This window comes from Elephantulus edwardii, unplaced genomic scaffold, assembly GCF_000299155.1.
Source record: "Elephantulus edwardii isolate Elephantulus edwardi_28Jun2011 unplaced genomic scaffold, EleEdw1.0 scaffold00061, whole genome shotgun sequence".
In the NCBI taxonomy this organism is placed as follows: Eukaryota; Metazoa; Chordata; class Mammalia; order Macroscelidea; family Macroscelididae; genus Elephantulus; species Elephantulus edwardii.
The window spans coordinates 16,191,513-16,213,759 of NW_006399811.1; the positions used below are offsets into that span (position 1 = coordinate 16,191,513).

At 42.3% G+C, this 22,247-nt stretch overlaps 1 protein-coding gene across 1 annotated transcript in view; it reads right to left on the bottom strand.

The window, feature by feature from the left end:
• The window catches only part of COLGALT2 (collagen beta(1-O)galactosyltransferase 2), a 202,984-nt gene extending 187,541 nt beyond the window's left edge, over nt 1-15,443 (bottom strand). Inside the window, exon 1 of the mRNA XM_006887759.1 lies at nt 15,154-15,443. Coding sequence (XP_006887821.1) covers nt 15,154-15,416 — 263 coding nt within the window. The 5' untranslated portion in view covers nt 15,417-15,443. The remainder of the gene's footprint in view (nt 1-15,153) is intronic.
• Nucleotides 15,444-22,247: the final 6,804 nt, after the last annotated feature.

Genomic DNA, 22,247 nt, shown 5'->3' on the forward strand with positions numbered 1-22,247 from the left:
TGATTCGGTGACTGGGGTAATCTGGATGGGTGTGTCAGAGGCGGTGCGGTTGGCGCAGGATAGAGCAGGGTTTAGGGCTGTTGTGCATAGGGTCGCTATGAGTCGAAAACAACTCGACGGCACATAAGAACAACCTTTGGGCTGGCAGCACAGCTTCTTATCACTAGGAAACCAGAGTTCCCTCAACTATACACTATTATAGAATATAAAAAACTATAGCCTTCAATATAGATTACAACTCAATATCAAAAAAACAAAAATCTTCATCACTGAACCAATATGCAACATCATGACAGATGGAGGGGGGAAAAATCAAAGTGGGCAAAGGATTCTGTTTATTTGGATCCACAATCAACACCCATGGTAGAAATTAGGAGTCAAAAGACACGTTACTTGGAGAAAGTCTGCTGTCATAAACCTCTTGAAAGTGCAAATTCTATCAGTTTGAAGACTAAGCTGCACATGATCTAAGCCATGGTATTGTTCCCTATGTATCTGATAGTTGAACAATCAATAAGGATGGTCAAAGACGAACTAACTCCTTTGAATTGCATTGGTAAAGAATCCTGAATATCATGGGCTGCTCAAAGAACAAACAAATCTTGAAGGAAGTGCAACGAAGGCACCCTTGAAGGCAAGGATGTTGACACCTAGTTTCACATACTTTATGCATGCTGTCGTGAGGGGCCAATTCTTGGAAAAGAACATCATACTGTAAAGGTGGAGAATCAGAAAAAGAGAGGAAGGCTCTCTAAATAAAATGGACTGAGATAGTGGCTTGAGCATAACAGAGATTGTGAAGATGGTATACGATAGGGAGGGGTTCAGATCTGTTGTTCATCAGTTCATTCTGAACTGTATTTGTCTCAATGGCAAATAACAACAGCATCTAATATAATAAGGAACCCTGGTGGCATAACAATGAAGTGCCAGGTTGCCAACTGAAACAAAGGCTATTTGAATGCATCCAGCAGGTTTGGCGAATGAAGACTTGGTGGTCTGCCCCCATGGAGAATCCAGCTAAGAAAACTTAACAAGGCAGTACTGCTCTGCCAACTGAGGTTTATTATGAGTCAAAAAGTCAACCAAGCAGCACCTAATAACAACAACATTGAAATTTACAACCATATGGTCAAATCTCACAAATATGATGCTGAGAAAAGATAGGCCAGAATAACACATTCATGTAAAGTCTAAAACTGGACAAAACTCAACCTTGTTGCTGGAAAGAAGGCAGAAGAACTGCTCTGCTGTGGGGAGCAGGGAAGGGTGGCAGGGTGAGAATGGAGGTGAGATGGTGGCTAGGAGAGGGCAGGTGATAAAATCCCCTCGTGCCAGGAGAGAGGTTTCTTGACCTAGGTGCTGGTTACAGAAGGATGTTTCAAAAGTCAAACTCATTGTTGTTGACTCAGAAAGGACTCATATCTGACCCTCCAGATGATGTTCACAGGCTGTAAATTGCAAGGAAGAGACGGCCTATCTTTCTATGGTAGAGATCCTGGTCAAAGTGAACCACTTGAGAGGTACCACCTTGGAATGAGTAGCCCAACTCACTACAGACCGCCCCACCAGAGCTTGTGAAAAGTTATCAAGGTACACATGTTTGGATGTATAGCACACTTCATTTAAAAACAAATAATTATGAGCTCAAAAGTAAAATTTTTCTAGGGCTAGAGAGAAAGCGTAAGAGGGCAGGAGAGGTGTAGTTAGGAAAGTGTGCAGAGTAGCTAGCTAGAGTGTGAGCCGAACCACTTGGTGTGTGCAGTGTAAGGAAGCATGCAAAGAACATGTGTTAGATTGATTTACAATCACATGTATGTAGAACAGGACACAGAAAACACTCATATATTAGTGTTAAAAGAAAAGAGATACTACTATATGCCCATGGAATTTCTAGAAAAATACATAAAGGAGCACTAGTTGCTCCTGGCAGGTAGGATGGAGCAGAAGGGAGATTAATTTTTGTTGTTCCCATTCATACTGCTTGGAATTGTTTTATTATGGACAAGCAGTGCTCTTTCAATTTTAAAAAGGAAAACAGAGGAGTGAAAATCAAATGACAATGAAATAAATCTACCAGGACTCTAAGGAATTTTAAATTTTTGAAAAGTCAGCAGTTTTTTACATGTCAACAACATAAGGGCAATTCAATAAACAAGTCACTTCTTTGAGAATAAAAATGCCAAGACATATACGATACATATTTTAAAAATTCTTGATGCATAATACTTATGATTTCATAAATAATGAAACATCATACTATGGTCTATAGATTAATAATTTTCTTTTAAACTTTTCTATATTTGTTGAGTTATTTGAAGAAGGATGCAGAGACAAGCTTAATAACAGCCCTACTATATTCACCGTTTAAGCCTTATAATGGTCCTACTATACTGTCACTTACTGGATGACAATGCCACACAGTGATAGGACCCACGTGTGGATTTAAGTGTTGGGAAAGAGGACCAACGCATGGCAAGCAGCCTTTCAGTTACAAAGCTTTCATTGTTCCTTTCTCTAATCTACAGGGACAGGCAAATGAGGAGCACAAAATGCACATGCTCACATACATGCGGTCACAAAGAAATTCGGGGCAGAATGACCCGGGGGGATAAAAATCTATGAGGCCAAACACACTGTACAATGTGTCTGTTCAGGAACCCGGGAAGGATAGTTTTATAAAATGATTAATGTTAAAATTGTTGCAAACTTCACTGCCATCAAGGCAAGTCCAACTCACAGAGATCCCCCACTGGGTTTCTGAGGCTGTAAATCTTTATGGGAGGAGATTACCCATCTTTCTCCCTCAGAAACATGGTGGACTCAAACTACCAACTTTCACCTTTGCAGCCCAACACACAACCATACTGCAACACCAACGCTCCTAAAATAGTCACACAGGGTTCAAAATCTTACAATACTTGATCTAATCCCAACATACATTGATCATATACTCTCCTGGAATATGTCAAAGACTCCTTAACTGTCCTGTGACTCGATTTCCTCATTCATGGAATGTAATCAGTGCGGAAGAATCAGAACCATTAGTCATCCTTTCTAACGCTGTGAACAATTTGTGGTAATCGTCAACCTTAGTCATTTGTATTTTCTCCTTAAGGAAATACATAACTCTTCGGCCAACTTGTGTTTTCAAACTGGGGCTAGGGGAGGGCAAGGTAGGAGTTTTTTCCAATAATTTGGAATAAAATTGGGTTTAGGAGTAATCTAAATCTAACACCAGTAATTAAAAATCATGAACAGCTCACTCTGTGATTTTCCAACATGGTGTCCAAATGGCATAACCGTAAGTGTGGGTTTGAACCACTCGTCATTTGGTTAGCAGGTAAGTGTTTAACTTCTACTCCACCAGGCCTTCTGGTATGTATTTATACTGATGAATTAATCATTTATTAGTGCTAACAACCTACTGCCATCAAGCCAATTCCAACCCATAAGAATCCTACACTGGGTTTCAAGGCTGTAAATCTTAATGGAGGAGATGATCCATCTTTTCCCATGGAGCTGCTGGTGGACTCAAGCTTCAGGGTTTTGGTTAACAGTGTAACACATATTGAGCAATGCCAGCTAAGCTCTGCCAGTCACAAAAGGTGATAAATTATCTCCTGTTTCTATGCAACTGTAATCACAGCAGTGACCTGCATATTTAGGTACAACCTACATACTTAGTCTCGTTCATTTTCCATAAAAATATACCAAAATATAGTGAACTCAGTAATCAGGGAGTGCTTAGTGATGAAATTATCAAGACAGCAGAAGAGAACCACTGAGTCGTCATTAGAGCATAAGCTACACTCTTGTTCAACAGAAACACTGATGCTCTTATCTTCCTGAGTTGGGTCAACTGACAAAAGCAAAAACTAGGAGACGGTCTTCACAGAGTCACCGTGGTCTCCTGCTTCAACAGTGCTTGAACGGAACCCGGTGCTCACCCGCGTCTCCCCTCACCGTCATCTCCAGCTAGTCCTCCGCCACCTCCTCACATCAGCACCCCCGGACGCCCCAAAGTCCTCACCTCCCCTCCAGCGCCGCGCAGCCGCCGCCTCTCCGCCGTCCCCTTCTCAGGTGCGCCAGAACTACAACCAGGACTCGGAGGCGGCCATTAACCGCCAGATCAACCTGGAGCTCTATGCCTCCTCTGTCTACCTGTCCATGTCTTACTACTTCGACCATGATGATGTGGGTTTGAAGAATTTTGCCAAATATTTTCTCCACCAATCCCACGAGGAGAGGGAACATGCTGAGAAACAGATGAAACTGCAGAACCAGGGAGGCAGCTGCATTTTCCTTCAGGACATCAAGAAACCAGACCGGGATGACTGGGAAAGCAGGCTGAACGCAATGGAGTGTGCGCTACACTTGAAGAAAAGTGTGAATCAGTCCCTACTGGAACTGCACAAATTGGCCACTGACAAGAATGGCCCTCATTTGTGTGACTTCATTGAGACACATTACCTGGATGAGCAGGTGAAATCCATCAACCAACTGGGTGACTACGTAACCAACTTGTGCACGATGGGCGCCTGGGTTCGGGCCTGGCCGAGTACCTCTTTGACAAGCACACCCTGGGAGACAGTGTGGCGAGAGCTGAGCAAAGCTTTAGCCCGGCTTCCCCACAGCCACAGGGGTGACTCTGTGGTCACTACCAGGCCACCTGCATGTCCTCTTTATTTTACCTTTTCTATAAGTTGTACCAAAATACCCACTTAAGTTCTTTCATTTCTACCATTCCTTCAGATAATCCTTTGGTACCCAGCTGTTGTGTTGGAAATCTTGGTGGGCCAGAAGTCTGTCTAAGCCATTTTGGCTAAATTCTTTAATCACCACGGTGTCTGCTTCAGTCACATTTAATAAAATGAAACTTACAAAAAAAAAAAAGCAAAAACTATAATTAATTTGCCCTTTCTTGATGCTAAACAGACCATTTGTCCTCAGTCTGCGAGAGTAGCTTCCTGGGTTCACACCCTGGCTCCACTATATACCAGCCTTGTAGCCAAAGAAAAATGGTTTCAATTCTCTGGGCCTCAGTTTCCTCTTGTGTAAAATGAAAAGAGTCACAGACTCTCCATCTGCCTTGGGTTATTGTCAGGACTAAATGAGCTAGCCTCTGGAAACTTGCCTACAGAAACTCTATGAACTTGAAGATATGATGAAAGTTTTATATATATATATATTCAGGTCTTTCATTCATAGGGTCGCTATGAGTCAATTATCTATGACTCGACAACACTTAACAACAACAACAACAACGAGAGAGCTCTGTTGGCCTAGTGGACAGAGAGTGATGCTACCAAGCCAGAGTGGGTGATTTTAATCTGGTTTCGGTCAAACATTCTTCTACGTCGTATAGAACTGGTCTATCCATTTGCTGCTGTACAGAGGTAACTCATGTTTGCTGTGATGCTAAACACTGTGACACTGATGTGTCAAATGTGATAAATGGTCACGCATGGTGGACAGTGTATGGTGGAGCTCCACGATTAAAACAAGCTTGGAAGCAGGAGTGGCATCCACTTCCAAAATAGCTTGTCTCCGGAAACTCTATCAATGTACAGAAACACTGAAAATTTTAAGTGTTCAGGTCTTTCATTCATAGGGTCACTATTTCTCCACAGCACTTAAATATATCACGGTCTTTCGGAAAAGGCTGATGAAAACAGTACTGTTAATTTTTTTCTCCCAAAACAGGAAAATAAGTGAAATTCATTTTTATTTTATTTAATTGGGGGGGGGAGAAAGAAAAGGAAAGGGGGGAAATCTCACTTTGTTTGGTAAGAGAAAAGTAGATAGGACAGAAAATAAATGATGAAAAAAAATGACAAGCACCATTTCTCTGTAGTAGTTTTTTAAGCTGAAGAAATCCCAGTGGCACGTTGATTAAAGCACTCATCTGCTAACCAAAAGGTTGGTGGTTTGAATCCATCAGCAGAAGAGAGTGGAGGCAATCTGCTTCCATAAAGATTTATAGCTTGGAAATCTTCTAGACAGGTCAACCCTTAGAATCCACTCGACAGCACTGTGCTTTGGTTTGGAATTGAGTTATGTAGAAAACAGTGCATCTACATTGTATACTATTTGCACTAACTCTTTGGGGCAACCGTGATTATTAGTCATCTTTCAGATGAAGAGGCTATGTCTTAGCGAGATTCACTGGTGTGCTCATGATGGCACCGGAGTGCTGAGTTGTAGCTTTAGTCAAACTCCTTCCACCAATCTTTATCTTTCTCCCTTGGAGCAACTGGTGAATTCAAACTAGGTACTTTTATGTTGGCAGTGCAATTCTTTACCATGAGGCCACCAGAACTCTTTATAAGGATAGCGTCTACAGTTTGATGCCAAGATTGCATGGTAAATATGACATCATTCTTAGCTCTGGCATTGAAAGCTATGATCTACTGCAGTTTGAAACATTTTATATACATACTTATATGAGTGTGTCATGTTAAGTATTCACCTACATGCTACTGGTTGGGCATTAAACCAGTTAGATACTTTCAAGCTAATCCTCAAACACTACAGAGATGAAGTTGTGAAAAAGTGGGGGGGCCTGCACCCCAGAACCAGCAGAAGCTCATGAATATTTGTGTGCACGAAAACACAAATGCATCTCTTTTTAAAATGTCATAAAATGGTTCCTAGTTTGGTATATTGCTTTTTAAAACTCTACCAAAGGAAATGCCCACTTGGTCTTGTAATTACATGGAGCAGCCGCCTGGACGGCTCGATAATCTCTGGGAATCCCATCCTGTCTTCCCACATGTAGTGCTGGGCAGACTCTACATGTCTCTCAGTCCAAATGTTTCTCCTCGTGCCCTGCTCCATTTTTCATTATCCTGGATACTTGGCCTTGACCCCTTAATCACAGGGTTGAGAAAGGAGATGAAGTCAGCTTCCCCCAGTTGCTGAGGTTACTGGTCCATGGCGCCACTAAAGTAAAAAGAACCCAGAAAACGCCCTGCTGCTGCTTGGCCCAGGGTTTCAGAACCCTAAGAATCCTCCATTTCTGCACAGCAGTGATTCTCAACTCAGCCACTTTACAGGTTTCAATTACAGCACAAAGCATATTTTCCTTACTGGATCTACATTATTATGATATATGATGGTGAATCACTATTTGAGGGGTTTTGAGATTGGACACGGAAATGTAAAAACATGTTCTTTTTCCTAGTCAAATATCTGTACAATATTAAATTTTCTTAATTCAACCTAGTGCGCTCTGTTGACCTAGATGTAATGAATTACACTGTCAACCCAAAGGCAATCGGTTTGAAAAGATAAGCAATCTCCTATCTTCCGATTTACAGCTTCTGAAAACCTGCTGGAGGGTCAGCCATGAGTCAGTTCCAACTCAAAAGCACTTAAGAACAACAATGTAATTCAGCTGATTCTGAATAAACCTGAAGCTGAGGTAACAGTACTCATTCTCTGATAGAAAAACAGTTCACCTCAATTTGTTGTTACTCATCTCACCCATGTGTGCGGGGCAGGTCTGGTCCGGAACTTTCAGTGAAGAGGGAATAAAGTGAGTTACAGAGAGAGTTAAGGTCAGACGGAAGCTAGCAACCTCGATTATGTACATGGTTCTGTTTTCAAAAATTCCGTAGGCTTCACAACCATGTTCTACAGCAGTGTGTGCTGGTTTTGCTGTGTGATGCTAAGTCAGCTTAGCGAGTCAGTTTTTAAGAAGATGGGGAAGGTACCTCAGCTTCACATGGTACAGCTTTGAGGGACCTCATGCAAGTTGCTTCGCTGTAACAGTGCAGTTGCCATGGATTTTAACAGGCTCAAAAGCAGCTGGGATAGTTTCTCCTTGCCCATCTTCTTAAAAATTGAGTTGCTAAGCTGACTTAGCATCACACTGCAAAGCCAGCACAAAATTGTTTTTGTTGTTATAACTAAAATATTATTTTTATTGAAAATAATAAATTTGTACTGAAGCACTTTATGCAAAGTTTATAGACAAATGGTACCTGTGATCCACATACCTGGTTCACACTCCTCCTGCACAGCCCCCCAAACTTCACTAGGTAAAAAGGGGTTAACAATTCCTTGTAGTCTGTAGAAAAGCAACATTGTGCTACAGGGCCCTTGTGGACCAACTGCTTTCTCTTTGGGCACTACATGAGGGTTTGGCTTGGAAGGTTATGAGGTGTAACTGTCCAGTTGGATACTTCAGTTAGTTATAACAACAAAACATTTTTGCAAACCTAGATTACATTTATTAACATGTACACAATGCTTAAAATTTATGTTCATTCCCTTTTTGAACCTTCTAATGAGCTCTGGTCAGAATCATTAATACCCAGTTACGGGTCAGAATATAATCTATCTAATGACAAAGAATCATGGAATTTCATTGGTGCCAGTGCTTTTACAGTTGTTGATTTTGTCAAACTATCTATTGTTTTAACTGCACTGTTGTGACAAGTAGTATTTATGACCTCTTCTTTGTGAATAAAGTAGAAACAAAGAAAAAGGAGGAAATTTTTGTAAGGCTTCCACTCAACTACTAATAATGTAGCTAGCAATGCTGTAACTCAATGAAGGATGATTTGACACAATTATTTTCTTGCAATTACTTGCTATGCATCAGAGAGAGGGACAATGACTAGGGATGACAGAAGGAGAGTTGATGCCTTTGAGCTGTGGTGCTGGAGAAGAGTACTGAATGTACCATGGACTGCTAGGAGAATAAACAAGTTCATCCTGGAGAGGGAGAAGCCAGGCTGCTCCTTGGAGGCAAGGATTCTAAAGCTTCGTCTGATGTACTCTGGACATGTTGCAAGGAGGAACCAGTCCTTGGAGAGGGACGTCATGGTTGGGAGGGTGGAGGAACAGCGCAGGAAAGGAAAACCCTCTATGAGGTGGATTGATTCAGTCACTGGGGTAGTGGGAATAGGCGTGTCATAGACAATAAGATGGACAAGGGGTAGAACAGGGTTTAGGGCTGTTGTATATAGGGTCGCTATGAGCCACAAGAAACTCAATGGCACATAACAACAATTCATATAAACTAAGAATTGCTGGGGAGTTCTGGTGACCCAGTCTGCAGGGAGTTGTGCTGTTAACCCAAAGGCTGTATCTCTCTGGAGGTTCAAATCTACCAGCAGCTTTGAACAAGAAAGGTTTACCACCTCTGAAAACCAGCTGGAGGGTCACTTATGAATTGGTTTGACTTGAAGGCAACGAGATTTTTTTTAAGAACTATTACATTTAAGTAATGTACAATCACATGTATTACATATTTTCTGTGATTAAAATGAATAATACATATTATGAAGAATTCTGTAGTATCTGGTATGGGAGAAGGAGCACACGAGGGGTGTCACCATGAGTTACTGTCCTCAGTGACACCAAGCCTAGTAACATCACTGTTTTAACCTCTTGCACTCAATATTTCTGGTAAATGTCTCAGTGCTTTCCTCCTGCCCCATTTCTTTTTCTTCCTTTTTTTTTTTTTTTTTTTTTGCCTTGCTGTTATGTCTTTTTGGTATTTTATTTTTTATGTTTTCACTGATATCCACTCAGCCATCAAAGCTCTGATCAAACCAAGTGTGAACCCTTCAGGAAGCCTTCCATGAACACACAACTACTGAACTCAGATTTAAGAAGCTATCTTGGTGCACCCTCAAACCCTGATCACCTTCAGCTGCACAATAAAATGGTCCACCTGTCAGGATCTTCCTCTTACTCAACATTTTCAGCCTGAATTTGTCATAATGCTTGGTTCTTACAAAAGAATCAAGAGAAGAGAAAAAAAAAAAATAAGAACTAAGCAAAAGAATCATTAAGGGCATAGCATGACCACTCTGCCCTGGCATCTATTTCTTAAACACGCCTCCGGAAGGAAACTCTATGAATTTTGGTAAATGATAACTGTTATATAAAGGCTTCAGGCCCTTTATTCATAGAAGGGCTATGAGTCAAGCTTTACTTGACAGCAATCAACAATAACAACAACATACGTGATAAGATTTATTATGAGGTTTAAACCAGAAAATGAATGGAAACTGCTCTGAAAAAGTATAAACTCTAATTACTAATAATTTTGGAATTGATAGCATAAATTTAATCTCGAGCAAGTCAATTATTTCAGATGCTATCATCCCCCTATGAAATACAGACCATCTCATTTCTTTACAGAATGACATTTGCACCGCTTGCTGTTGCATAGACTCCAATTTATAGGGACCCTTCAGGATAAAGCTACATTCCATGGAGTTTTTGCGGTTGTACTCTGCATGGAAGCAGACTGTACACTTATCTACCCTGGACTGACTGCTAGGTTTGAGTCACTGGTTTTGGCTAATAGCCAAGCACTTAACCACTCTGCCACCAAGAGTCATTTTACAGAATGACTGCTGTGCTGTCAGATTCCTTCAAGTCAGTTCAGACTCAAAACACAGTCCTGTGCAATCCTAATAAGAATTGCTAGATTTGAGCTTGCTATTGTAGCCTCTGTGAAAATCCATCTTGTTGTATGGCTTTCTCCTTTTTTTATTTATTCATTTTAATGAACATTTACAAAGATACTGGATTTCCATCCATTCATTGTTGCACTTTTCTCTCTGCCCAGCCCTCCCGTACCCCAGTTGGCTTCTCTCTTTGAAAAGTAAAAGAAAAATTCTTTCATTGGTATACAATCCCCCCGCAGCACCCCCTCCCCACCCTGAGTACACTCCACTATGCAGCCTTAATTCTGGACTTTTGTGATAACCATAATACCCTATCAAAATGATAACGTAACTCAGTCATTGGTCTTCTGTTCACATGTCCAAACTGCATGACATGAAGTCTCTCCATCTCTATATCTAAGGTGCATTCTGGCTATCCTTCCTTCCTTAAAAGTTAATTTACATTCTAAGAAGCCTTGGAGAATCCTGGGCAATAAATCAAAGTGCAGCAAGAACTCCCATTATTTCTATATTAGCTCTTTATACCATGTTGTTGTTGTTGATTGCCAAGTCAAGTACAACTCATAGCGACTCTATGAACCAAGAGACCTAACGCCTTCCCATAAATATCATTATTTCTCCAAGTTCATGAAGTGTGTCAAATTAGAGGAGTGTGTGTGCATTTGTATGTGGTATTTTTTATGTTGCTTGGTCTTTTACCCAAATTACCTGTTAAATTATCTATTTTTACTCCCATCTCCCTCCGTTCTCATGCCCATTAACCCTCCAAAACTGATTCTGTGTATAAACTTTTCCTGAACTTTTTGTATTCATATGTTTTTGTTGTTGTTATATACCATCGAGTCGACTGCAACTCGATGCAACCCTATGTACAACAGCACTTAAGTCAGCTTTATCCTTAGCCAGTCTCACTGACTCTGACACACCTACTCCCATCTTTAAGGACAAAAGTGCACTTGAGGGGAGCTCTGGTGGCCTAGTGGCAAGAAGCTGCACTGCAATCCCAGAGGAACACGGTTTGAATCCACCAGATGCTCTGCCGGAGAAGGAGGCACAATATCCTCCTGTACCAGTCAGATCTGATTTGACAGTACATGCACACAAAATAAAAATTAAAAAAAAAGTGCACTTGATACAAACCATGTTATTGTCAATTGCTTCATATGCATCTGAAAGTTTGATAATGAATAAGGAAGACCAAAGAAGAATCAATGCCTTTGAATTTGTAGTGTTGGCAGAGTACTGAATACTCCATGAACTGCCAGAAAACAAACAAATCTGTCTTGGAGGAAATACAACCAGGGTGCTTCTTAAAGGCAAGGATAGTGAAACTTCATCTCAAATACTTTGGGCATGTCGTTAGAAGGGGCCAGTCCTTGGAAAAGGACATCATGCTGGGAAAAGTTGAAGCTGAGCCAAAGATAGGAAGACCAAAAAAAAAAAAACCAAAAAAAGCTAGGAAGACACTCAATGAAATGGATCGTCACAGTGACTGTCTCACTGAGCTTGAGCATGGATGGCACAGGCTAGGGCAAGGTTTAATCAGATCTGCTGTTCAGAGGGTCCATATGAGTTGTCATCAACTTGACGACACCTAACAACATATTAAAATTGATTTATGCTATTCAGCATAATTTATTGTAGATTTACCCATGCTAGATAGTATTTCACAAATTCTTGAAAATTTTTTAGTAATGCCTATGACTCAACTATGGAAGAAATCTTTGGAGAAGTTCAACATCAGCAGTCAAAAATATTCAAAAGAAAAATATCTCGACTATTGAACTGCTCCCACTTAACATACTGAAGACTTTCTAGGCTGGAATCTAGATTTCCCATGGAAGAATCTTCAGTGGCTAAGGTAGATGTTTCCTGAGATCTTATCCAAGTCTAGAGCTTCTTCCTTAACATTTCAACCATGGCAGTAAAATATGAGGTACAGTTGTCTGACAACTGACTAGAACATGAATGAGAGTAAAGGAAAACAAATTCAAAAGTTTATGCACAGATTCAAAAGTTTATGCAGAAATAAAACATGACCCATCTAAAGAAAACACCTGCTTTTACACTATCTGGAGATTCAGGATACATATTCACTGCTAGTTGATTCTGATCACATTACATAATATCTGGAATTGAAAAAGTTTTTTAAAACCTCTTTTGAAATCATTATTCTACTGTCTCAGTTTACTGCTGAAGAAGCTTACGTTTATGGATTCTAAATGATGGCCCCAAATCATATGTTAATATTTAGTTAATGACAGACAACCAAGCCTTTTTATGTACCTTACAGGTTTATACAAAATTTGCTTCTATCATGTACTCATTAACATCATTTTTTGGGGGATGGTCTTTAGGGAAACACTTAATCTCAGACTCCAGTTTTAACATTAATTCTGTGACTATATATGAGTTATTGATATTATCCAAGTTTCAGTTTCTTCATTTGTAAAATAAGTCTTATATCCCTGTTTAAAATTTACTGTATGATAAGTAAAGGAACTTAAAACAAATAGCAAACCTTATACCAGGAACCTGCTTTATTCCTCTCTCTCCAAGCTAATTTCCTATATTGATTTTAATGTTCTTTAAGGCTGAATAGGCTTCCAGAAAGACAAAAAATTCTGTCTTTGAAGTGCAGCTAAGATACTCCTTGATGGAAAGGCTAGTGAGACTTCCTCTTAAGTACTCTGGCCTGTTATCAGGAGGGACAAGTCCGTGGAGGAGGAGGTGATGAACTTTAGTAGATCAGATAAAAAGAGGAAGATGCTCAGTAGATGGATTGTCACAGTGATTGCAATAATGGGTTCAAACAAATACTATGGGGATGATACAACACACACACACATACAAACCCACTCACTTCAGCAGTGTATATATAGTTTTTCTGTACAATAAGTCACTAGTGGGTCAGGAGTTGCAGTGCCAGCCAAAAGGCTCAAATTCACCAGCTGCTCCACAGGAGAAAGATGGACAATTTTTTCCTGTGTGACTTGCAGCCTCTGAAACCCCTGGGAGGGTCAGCTTTACGTTGGTTCTGACTCCACCAGCAATGGGAGACAAGGAGAAAAAGAGGGCACAGAACAATGTCAATGCTCTTTCAATAGTGCATCAAGGTTTGGGCTTTTTTTGGGTTGGGTTTTGTTTTGTTTTGTTTTTTTTATCTCCTTTGGAAAGTAAACCAAGAGGAATGAATTTTGTTTAAGCTACATCCTCCAGGTTCCAGAGGCAGTAAACTGCACAGTAGATTACCCATTTTTCTCCTGCAGGGCAAATGGTGGGTTTCAACAGGGAGACTTTGAGTTGGCAGGGAAAATCCTTAACTCTAAAAACCACCAGAGCTCCCAGAATTTGGTACAGAAGTGGTTAAAAAAAAAAAAAGAATCCTTCCTCTGGTTTAAAACCTGGTTACACTGACGCTCCTTTCCACATAATGTGCCCTTCTCCGTGGCGGCAGTCACGTATAGCCGCGTGTATAGTAAAGCAGTGTGGAGCACAGAGCTATGTTTGCTTTCTCACCTCTGCACCTCTGACCAGGTACCTCTGCGTTTACCAATTCCAGCTGCTGCTTTCTGCTTTCCTTCCCTCTGGTTTGCCCAACCCTTGAGGTGGAATTACTCTTGTCCTCCCTTTATTGATACAAGATAGAAACTGGCCCAAAGTGATTTGGGCCCTGCCTACCTCTAGGGACTAGAGAGCCCTCTTGTCCACGTACCTGACAGACCACCTCCCAGGTACCTGACATCCACCTCCAGCATGTGCCTCTTAGTAATTCACTTCATTTGGCAGTTAACTTCTCACCCTGAGATACTTGAGTTATAGAATGGGACTGAGTTAACTTTTCTGATGGGGTGAGTAGTCATCTCCACTGACTCCTTGGCCTTCCCTGTGGCAAACACAGGCCCCATGTCCCAGGCTCCATCCATACGGGCAATAAAAACTTAAGCCTAACTTCTGGAGCAAGGCTCTGCTGCGCCTCAGGACGCAGACACTCTGCGTGGACTGCACCTACTGCTGGAAATATGCTTCTCCCCAAGGATGCGCCAGCCTCCTTTCAGCCTGGAGCACAGAGGAGGCACAACCCACAGTGGTGTGAGCTTTTGGGCAGACCCTACCCCTGGTCCGCTTCACTCTCACATTTTAGGAGGTGCCAGGAGCTGCTTCTTCAGTTTCAGAGCCACTAGTGGTACTGCGAAACCCAGACTTAACACTTTGCATTCGCCTCCTTAGTCACTGAGAAAAATAGGCTTGGCCAGCTGCAGTTAGTTGTGTTTCTTGTGGTGTCTGGATAGCAGCAAAGGACACACTTTTCCCACTCACGCCAGAGGTAAGGGTATCAGGAAACTTAAGAGATTAGAAAGAAAAGTTAACCCGCTGGCAGGGTTTCTAAAAGGCCCTCTGAGAGGACGGGGATGAAACAATCCAATATCCACAACAACTACACAAGCGAAGGCAGTATGGTTAACTCCATTAGCATCTCAGGGTCTCACTCAGACCCGCGCGTCCTTTGCCAACCTGATTGCCCCGCGCGCCCTGGACCTGTGCTCGCTCGAGTATGTTTCACGGGTTCGTCGGGCGCCGTACCCCGTGCCCTCCCGCGAAAGGCGCCCCGACCTGGCTCAGCCCCGGCGGCGAGGGGTGTGCGCACCCGCGGTCCGCACTCGCCTGGCGGCTCTCGCCTCCCTCCGCGACCGCCCGGGCCCGTCGCCCGCGCGCTCACCAGATGGCCATCCTGCCCTTGGGGTAGTCCAGCCGCTCCAGGCAGCCGAGAAAGTGAGGCAGCGTGTGCGCAGCGTTGCGAGCGAGGATGGCCACGAGCACCGTGGGTCTCTGCGTCGGCGACTCGGGGAAAACCACCGCCTCCTCTTGGTCGTCCTCCGAGTCCGGCTCGGCGACAAAGCGCGTCCCGCAGTCACCAAGGAACAGACTGGACAAGAGAAGCAGCAGCGTCCAGATGAAGGTGGCGCCGAGACGCGCAGCCATGTTCCGGGCCGGGGCGGGCGGCGGTGAGGTGCGGCCGGGAGTGCGGAGCAGGGCGTCCCCGGCAGCGGCCCGGACGGCCGGGGAGGGGCTGGCGTGCGCGGCGGCTCCCGCTGCTCCGGAGAGCGAGGCCCTCTGCGAGGGGCGGAGACGGGGAGCCCGGCCGGCCGGCGCGCACACCCAGCCACCGGAGCTCGGGGGATCCTCTTGCTGCAGCCGCCGCGGCACTGCCCAGGCCCTGACGCCGGTGCGCACCGCGAACCTGTCCTGCCGCCGCCAGCCCGAGGTTGTGGCTCAGGCCCTAGACAGTGGTGTCTATGGGGTTGTTTGTCCTGAGCCCTGCGCTGCGGAAAGTTCCTCTAGTCCAGGCGCAGCTTGTACAGCTGAGGTCTGTGGCTTTTCCCAGAGCTGTGAGGTGTGGCCCTGTCTGCCAATAGGCGTGTGAATGTGTGTGTGTGCGCGCGCGTGTGTACATAACAGTGCAGCCTCAAGAAAATTTATTCTGCTTTTGCAAACCACAGTCTTAAAGTCCTTCACAGTGATGCAATGTAACCACCTTTTCATAATGCACCTATTGACTAAATGGGTAGTGTTCCCAATGGAAAGTCACCCCAACGAGCCATGACTGTGAGAGACTTTTAACTCTCATAATGGCATAACTCAACTTTAAATTCATTCTTAACTTAGTTTACCTGAAATAACTCTAAGTTGGAATGAATCAGAATATTTTAGATCGAATACCTGAAAATGAAAATCCCATGCACGGCAGTGGTCTGGACCCCATCCTCATCTATCTGCTAACATGGGGTCCTGAGCTTCCAGACAGGATGGTGTGTAAAAGAAGAATCTTAGTCGTTTTCCTCTTCTATTAAAGACCTAAAGTAATTTCTAAACTCATGAAAAAAAAAACACAACAAACAACAAACAAACAAACCACCCAACATAAACATTCACAGAGTAATAAAGAGAGAGGAAATTCTTACCTTACAGGACTAGAGAGAGGTGAGGGAAAAGATGAGATCTAAGAATACAGTTAGCACATAAAATGACATTGAGAGGAATGAGAATCCCAGAACACTTCATTCTATTCATATAAAACTTACTGTACCTAATGAAATACAATGTATAGGAATGAGACTGTGAAACACAGTGTGAACCGAAGAATGCATGAAACACAATGTATATAAATGAAACAATATATCCAAGTTTTGTATATAAACCATTATAAAATTTTAAAAATATTCAGTAATTTTAAAAAACGCAAACACACAACAACTTATTATTCCTAGACCAAGAAGCTGCTATACAAACAAAGAAAGGGAACACTATATTATTTAAAATCAAGAGTGGCATGCATCAGAGACGTACGTATCCTTTCTCCATTCCTATTTCATCTGTAAACTGAGAAAATCATTCAAGAAGCTGGACTATATGAAGAGGAATGTGGCATCAGGATTGGAGGAAGACTCATCAACAGCCTGAATTATGCAGGTGACACAATCTTGCTTGCTGAAAGCAAGGAGGACTTGAAAAGTTTGCTACAGAAGAGCAAAGACTATAGTCTTCAGTATGGATTATATCTCAACATTAGGAAGACAAAAATCCTCACCCCTGGACTAGTAGACAGTATCAAGATAGATGGACAAAAGATTGAAATGATCAAGAATTTCATCTTACTTGAATCCACAATTAACACCTTTGGTATCAGCAGTCATGAAATAAAAATGTGTTGTGTTAATCAAATCTGCTGTCAAGCACCACTGTAAATTACTAAGGAGCAGTGATGTCAGTTTATAGACATCATGCCTGATTCAGACCATGGTCTTTTCAATCAATCACTTGATGTGGCTCTGAGAGCTGTACAATGAAAAAGGATGGCAGAAAAAGAAATTGTGCCTTTGAGTTGTGATGTTGGAGAAAGTACTGAATATTCCATGGAACGCAAAGAGAATAAACAGGTATGCTTGGAGAAAGTGCAGCTGGATTGCTTCTTGGAGGCAAAGATGACAACATTTCATCTCACATACTTTGTACATGTTGTTAGGAGGAACTAGTCCTCAGATGGGGACATTATACTTGGAAAGGTGGAGGGTCAGTGAAGGAAAGAAAGACCCTCAATGAGATGGATTGATATAGAAACTACAGAAATGGGCTCAAGTATGTCAGAGTTGATGAGGATGGCACAGAATAGGACAGGGCTCAGATCTATTATTCATAGGCTTGCTATGAATCATATTCAACTCAGTGACACCTAACCAGAACAATCAAGTATGCTGCTCAAGATAGTTGTTCTTTAGATAATATAAGCGGAAGAAAACCTTTAGAGAAAGCAAGAGTTTCTTCTTTGGGAAACGGAAACTTTTGATTTGCCCATGCAGGGTGAATTGGTGCTCTCAGCCCTGTGCCACAGTTGTTTTTATTACTTACATCCATCCTTTTCCAAAGCAGTTATTATACACTTTGACTCCTCTCCACCAGACTCTTCATTGCTTCAGAAAAACACCAGTTCCTTAGCTGAACTCCCTCCCCACTCCTGTCCCAACACCCCACCAATTCAGGAGTCTGCTCTGCACAGGGCTCTGACCCATTTCCTCTCTGCTGGTCTATGACTTCCCTCCATGTCTTCTCTCCACTCACCACCCAATCACACCTAATCTATCACATAGGTGTTAGAGAGTTTCAGCTGAAAACTTGATCATGCTTCTCCTTTCCTCAAGAAGAAAGAAGGCATTTTGAAACAAATCCTTTCACTTTCAAGCAATTCCTCTTCTCCTCCTTATTGTTAACCATGTTATGTGCCCTAAATTTGGCAAGGTTGTGAGTCCTTGGCGAAAAGGCTGTATTGTTACCTACAGTCAGAGAGGCAATGGAGGAGATTTCCCATCTTTTTTGTGGAGCAGCTGCTGGGTTCAAATAGAGTGACTTTCGGTTGGCAGCACAACTCCTTACCGCTAAGCCTCCCAGTTACTCCTTGAAAGAACGCTACCCTAATTATCTTCACTCCTTCTCATAGATGATGGGCAAGGTTGTGTGTCAGCCTAGCTGGCTGGATTCCCTAGGTAAGCAGTTAGGCTGCAGGAATCTCCTTCAGAACTGATACAATGCGATCACCTCTCGCATGAGCTTTGCTTTCCTCTAGAACTCACACTTATTGCTCATGAGTTGGGCCCCACTAAAAGCAGACACCCCGTTGGATTTCCAGTGCTGTAAATGGCCCATATTTTTCATATTTGGTGGATTAGAACTGCCTGAGAGGGGAAGCCTTTGGGTTAGCAGCCCAACTCCCTCAGACTATGCCACAAGAGCTCCTCTAAAGAATGATTAAATGCCTGAAACTATGCTCCTGCTTGCCTCCCGTGGTTTCTAATGACACTGGTCTATTTTAATCAGCTCTACAGTTCTGCTAAAATAATTACAGCCTGGTCTGTAGATTAAATCAAAGGTTCGCCAGTCATATAACTGGCCAACATCTATTAGAAACTTTTAGGCTATTTTTAGTTTTTAATCACTAATAGTACTGAGGTCATGACAAGGTATGTAATAGAAGAAGACCATTTAAATACTAAGGGGGAAAAAACGATTGGGGAAAATTGAGCCATCATTTTACTTAGATTGGTTCCATAAATGTTTTAGAAGTCTGTGAAGTACATCTTGGATGGTATTAATGTAATAAAACACTTACTTAATGAAAGCTGACTTAAAAAGCAAAGTGGATTATGTTTTTAAAATACCTATCACTTATGAAGTTCTTACCATAGAAGCTGGTCAAATTGAGAGTCAGGATTCTATACACACATCTTTCTGTCTCTTCAGCAGGAACTCTCCAGTAGCTTCTACATGAATGGTGGAATTAACCATGTTCCTTCAAATGCCCTCCATTTATTCTTTCCATACCCTTGGCCTCCTTGTACGTCAACACAGTTGCACTCCAGCACGCCTTGCAGCTGTGGAGGGCAGGAGACTTCTGGAAGTAGGCAGAAGGATTCTGGCAGATAAAGCTTCCCTGACAGCCACTTGAGGGAGGGAATAAAGGTCTTGGGGTGTCAGTGATAAGCTCGAAAGAGGCAGGACACATGGCATAGTAACTAAAACTTTGTCCCTATTATGTCGTTTGTTCTTTGTGAACTTTGGAGATCCCATCTCTCTGGATATAAATTCCTCTGTATTTAAAATAAATGCAGTCTGATCTCTTTTTCATTCATTCAACACACGTGCATGCTTCAAAATCAGAAAAGGAGTGCGTCAGGGATATCTTGTCTCCAAACCTTTTCAATCACTATTGAGAACAGATCATTAGGGAAACAGGACTTTACGAGAAGGAGTGTGGCATCAAGATTAGAGGAAGACTCATCAACAATCTACTTTATACAGATGACACAACATTGCTTGCTTAAACAAGAAGACCTGAAGCACTTGCTGCAGAAGGTCAGGGACTGTATCTCCAATATGGTTTGAAGCTCAGCATTAAGAAGACAGAGATTCTCACCACTGGGCCAATTGGCAGCACCATAATAGATGGAGAAGAGATTGAGGTTGTTAGCAATTACAGCTGCTCAGATCCACAATCAACACTCTTAACACCAGCAGTCAGGAAATAAAAAAAAACGAATTGCATTGGGGAAATCTGCTGCCAGGGACCTCTCCAGAGTGCTAAAGAGCAATGATGTCAGTCTAGAGACTAAGGTGTGCCTAAGCCAGGCCATGGTCTTTGCGATTACTTGTTATGCTTCAGAAAGTTGGCTGATGACTAAGAATGACAGAAGAAGAATCGATGCCTTCAAATTGTGGTGCTGAAAAAGAGTCCTGGACATAGCATGAACTGCCAAGAAAACAAATAGAAAAACAAATCTGTTTTGGAGAGGGTGAAACCAAGTTTCTCCTTGGAGGCTAGGATTTTGAACTTCTGTCTCACACACTTTGGGCATGTGGCCAGGAGAGACTGGTCCTTGGAGAAGGCCATCATGCTTGTAACGGTTGAAGGACAGCGCAGAAGAGGAAGACCTCAGATGAGATGGATTAATACAGTGACTGGGGTAATGGGTGTTGGTGTGTCAGAATTAGTGAGGCTGGCTCAGGACAGGGCAGGGTTCAGAGCTGCTGTGTATAGGGTCAGTATGGTTTGCAGGTGACGCAATGGCACATAACAATAGTAGCATGTCCAAAGTATGTGAGGCAAAGCCTCATCATTCTTGCCTCCAAAGAGCACTCTGGCTGCACTCTCTCCAAGACATACCTGTTCAATCTCTTGGCCATCCGTGGGATGTTCAGTGCTGTTTTCCAACACCACAGCTCAAAGGCTTCAATTCTTTTTCTGTCATCCTTATACATTGTCCAGCTCTCTGATGTATAACTAGTAATCAGAAAGACTATGGCCTGAATCAGATGCACCTTAGTCCTCAAACTGATGTCTTTACTCTCATTAATTTGGAAAGGTCCCTAATTGCAAATTTTCCTAGTGCAATGTATCTTCTTATTTCCTGAGTGCTTGTATAAAGGGTGTTGTTTATGGATCCAAGCAAAGTGAAGCTCTTTACAGTTTCAATCTCCTCTCCATCCATCATGATGCTGACTATTGGTCCAGTGATAAGAATCTTTGTTTTCCTGACATTGAGAAGCAAAACAAATTGAAGGCTTCATTCCTTGATTTTCTGTAACAAGTGCTTCAAGCCCTTCTCACTTTCAGCAAGCAAGATTGTACCATTTGCATAACTCAAGTTATTAATGAGCCTCCCTCCAATCCTGATGCCACACTCCTCCTCATAGAGTCCAATTTCTTGGATAATTTGCTTAGCATACAGATTGAATAGGTATGGAGAGAGAATACAATCCTGGCACACTCCCTTCTCAATTCCAAACCATGCAGTGCTCCCCTGCTCCGTTAGCACAACAGCCTCCTGCCCCAGGTATAAGTTCCTCACGAGCACAATCAAGAGTTCTGGTATTCCCATTCTTCTCAATGTCAGCCACAACTTGTCATGATCCACTCAGTCAAATGCCTTTACATAGCCAATAAAGTACAAATAAACATTCTTCTGGTATTCTTTACTTTCAGCCAGGATCCATGGGATATAAGTAGGGATATCCCTGATACCACGGCCTTTTCTAAATCCAGCTTGAACTTCTGGTAGTTCCTTATCTATGTATTGTTCCAGCAATTTTTTAATTCTCTTCGACAGCATTTTGCTTGCGTATGATATCAATCATATTGTTGAGTAATTACCACATTCAGCTAGATTACCTTTCTTGGGAATACTCTCAATATTTTCAGAGCATTCTTGGGAATATTCACAATAGCCTCAGGGATTGCACCAGATTTCCTCACACCAGCAAGCCGTGACATTTCTATGAATGAAATAATATTCCATAAACTCAGAATCTTCAGTGACCTCTCCAAAGTGCTAAAGAGCAACATACTAGTTTAAAGACTAAGATCACCTGATCCAAACCATGTAATTTTCAATTCCTTCTATGAATATGGAAGTTGGGCAATGAATAGTGATGACTAAAGAACAATTTAATAATTTCTATTGCAGTGTTGGAGAAGAGTCCTGCATCTCCCATGGATTGCCAAAGAACAAACAAGTCTGTCTTGGAGAAAGTACAACCAGGGTGCTCGTTAGAAGCAAGGATGGAGAAATTTCATCTCACATACTTTGACTATGGGTTCAGTCCTTGGAAAAAGACATCATGCTGGAAAAGGTGGAATGCCAGAGAAAGACCCTTAACAAGATGGATTAATTAACTCATTGACTGTGGCAATGGGCTAGAACATCGGAGAGATCTGAGGATGGTGCAGGATAGGGCAAGGTTTAGATTGGTTCATTTAATAGCTGT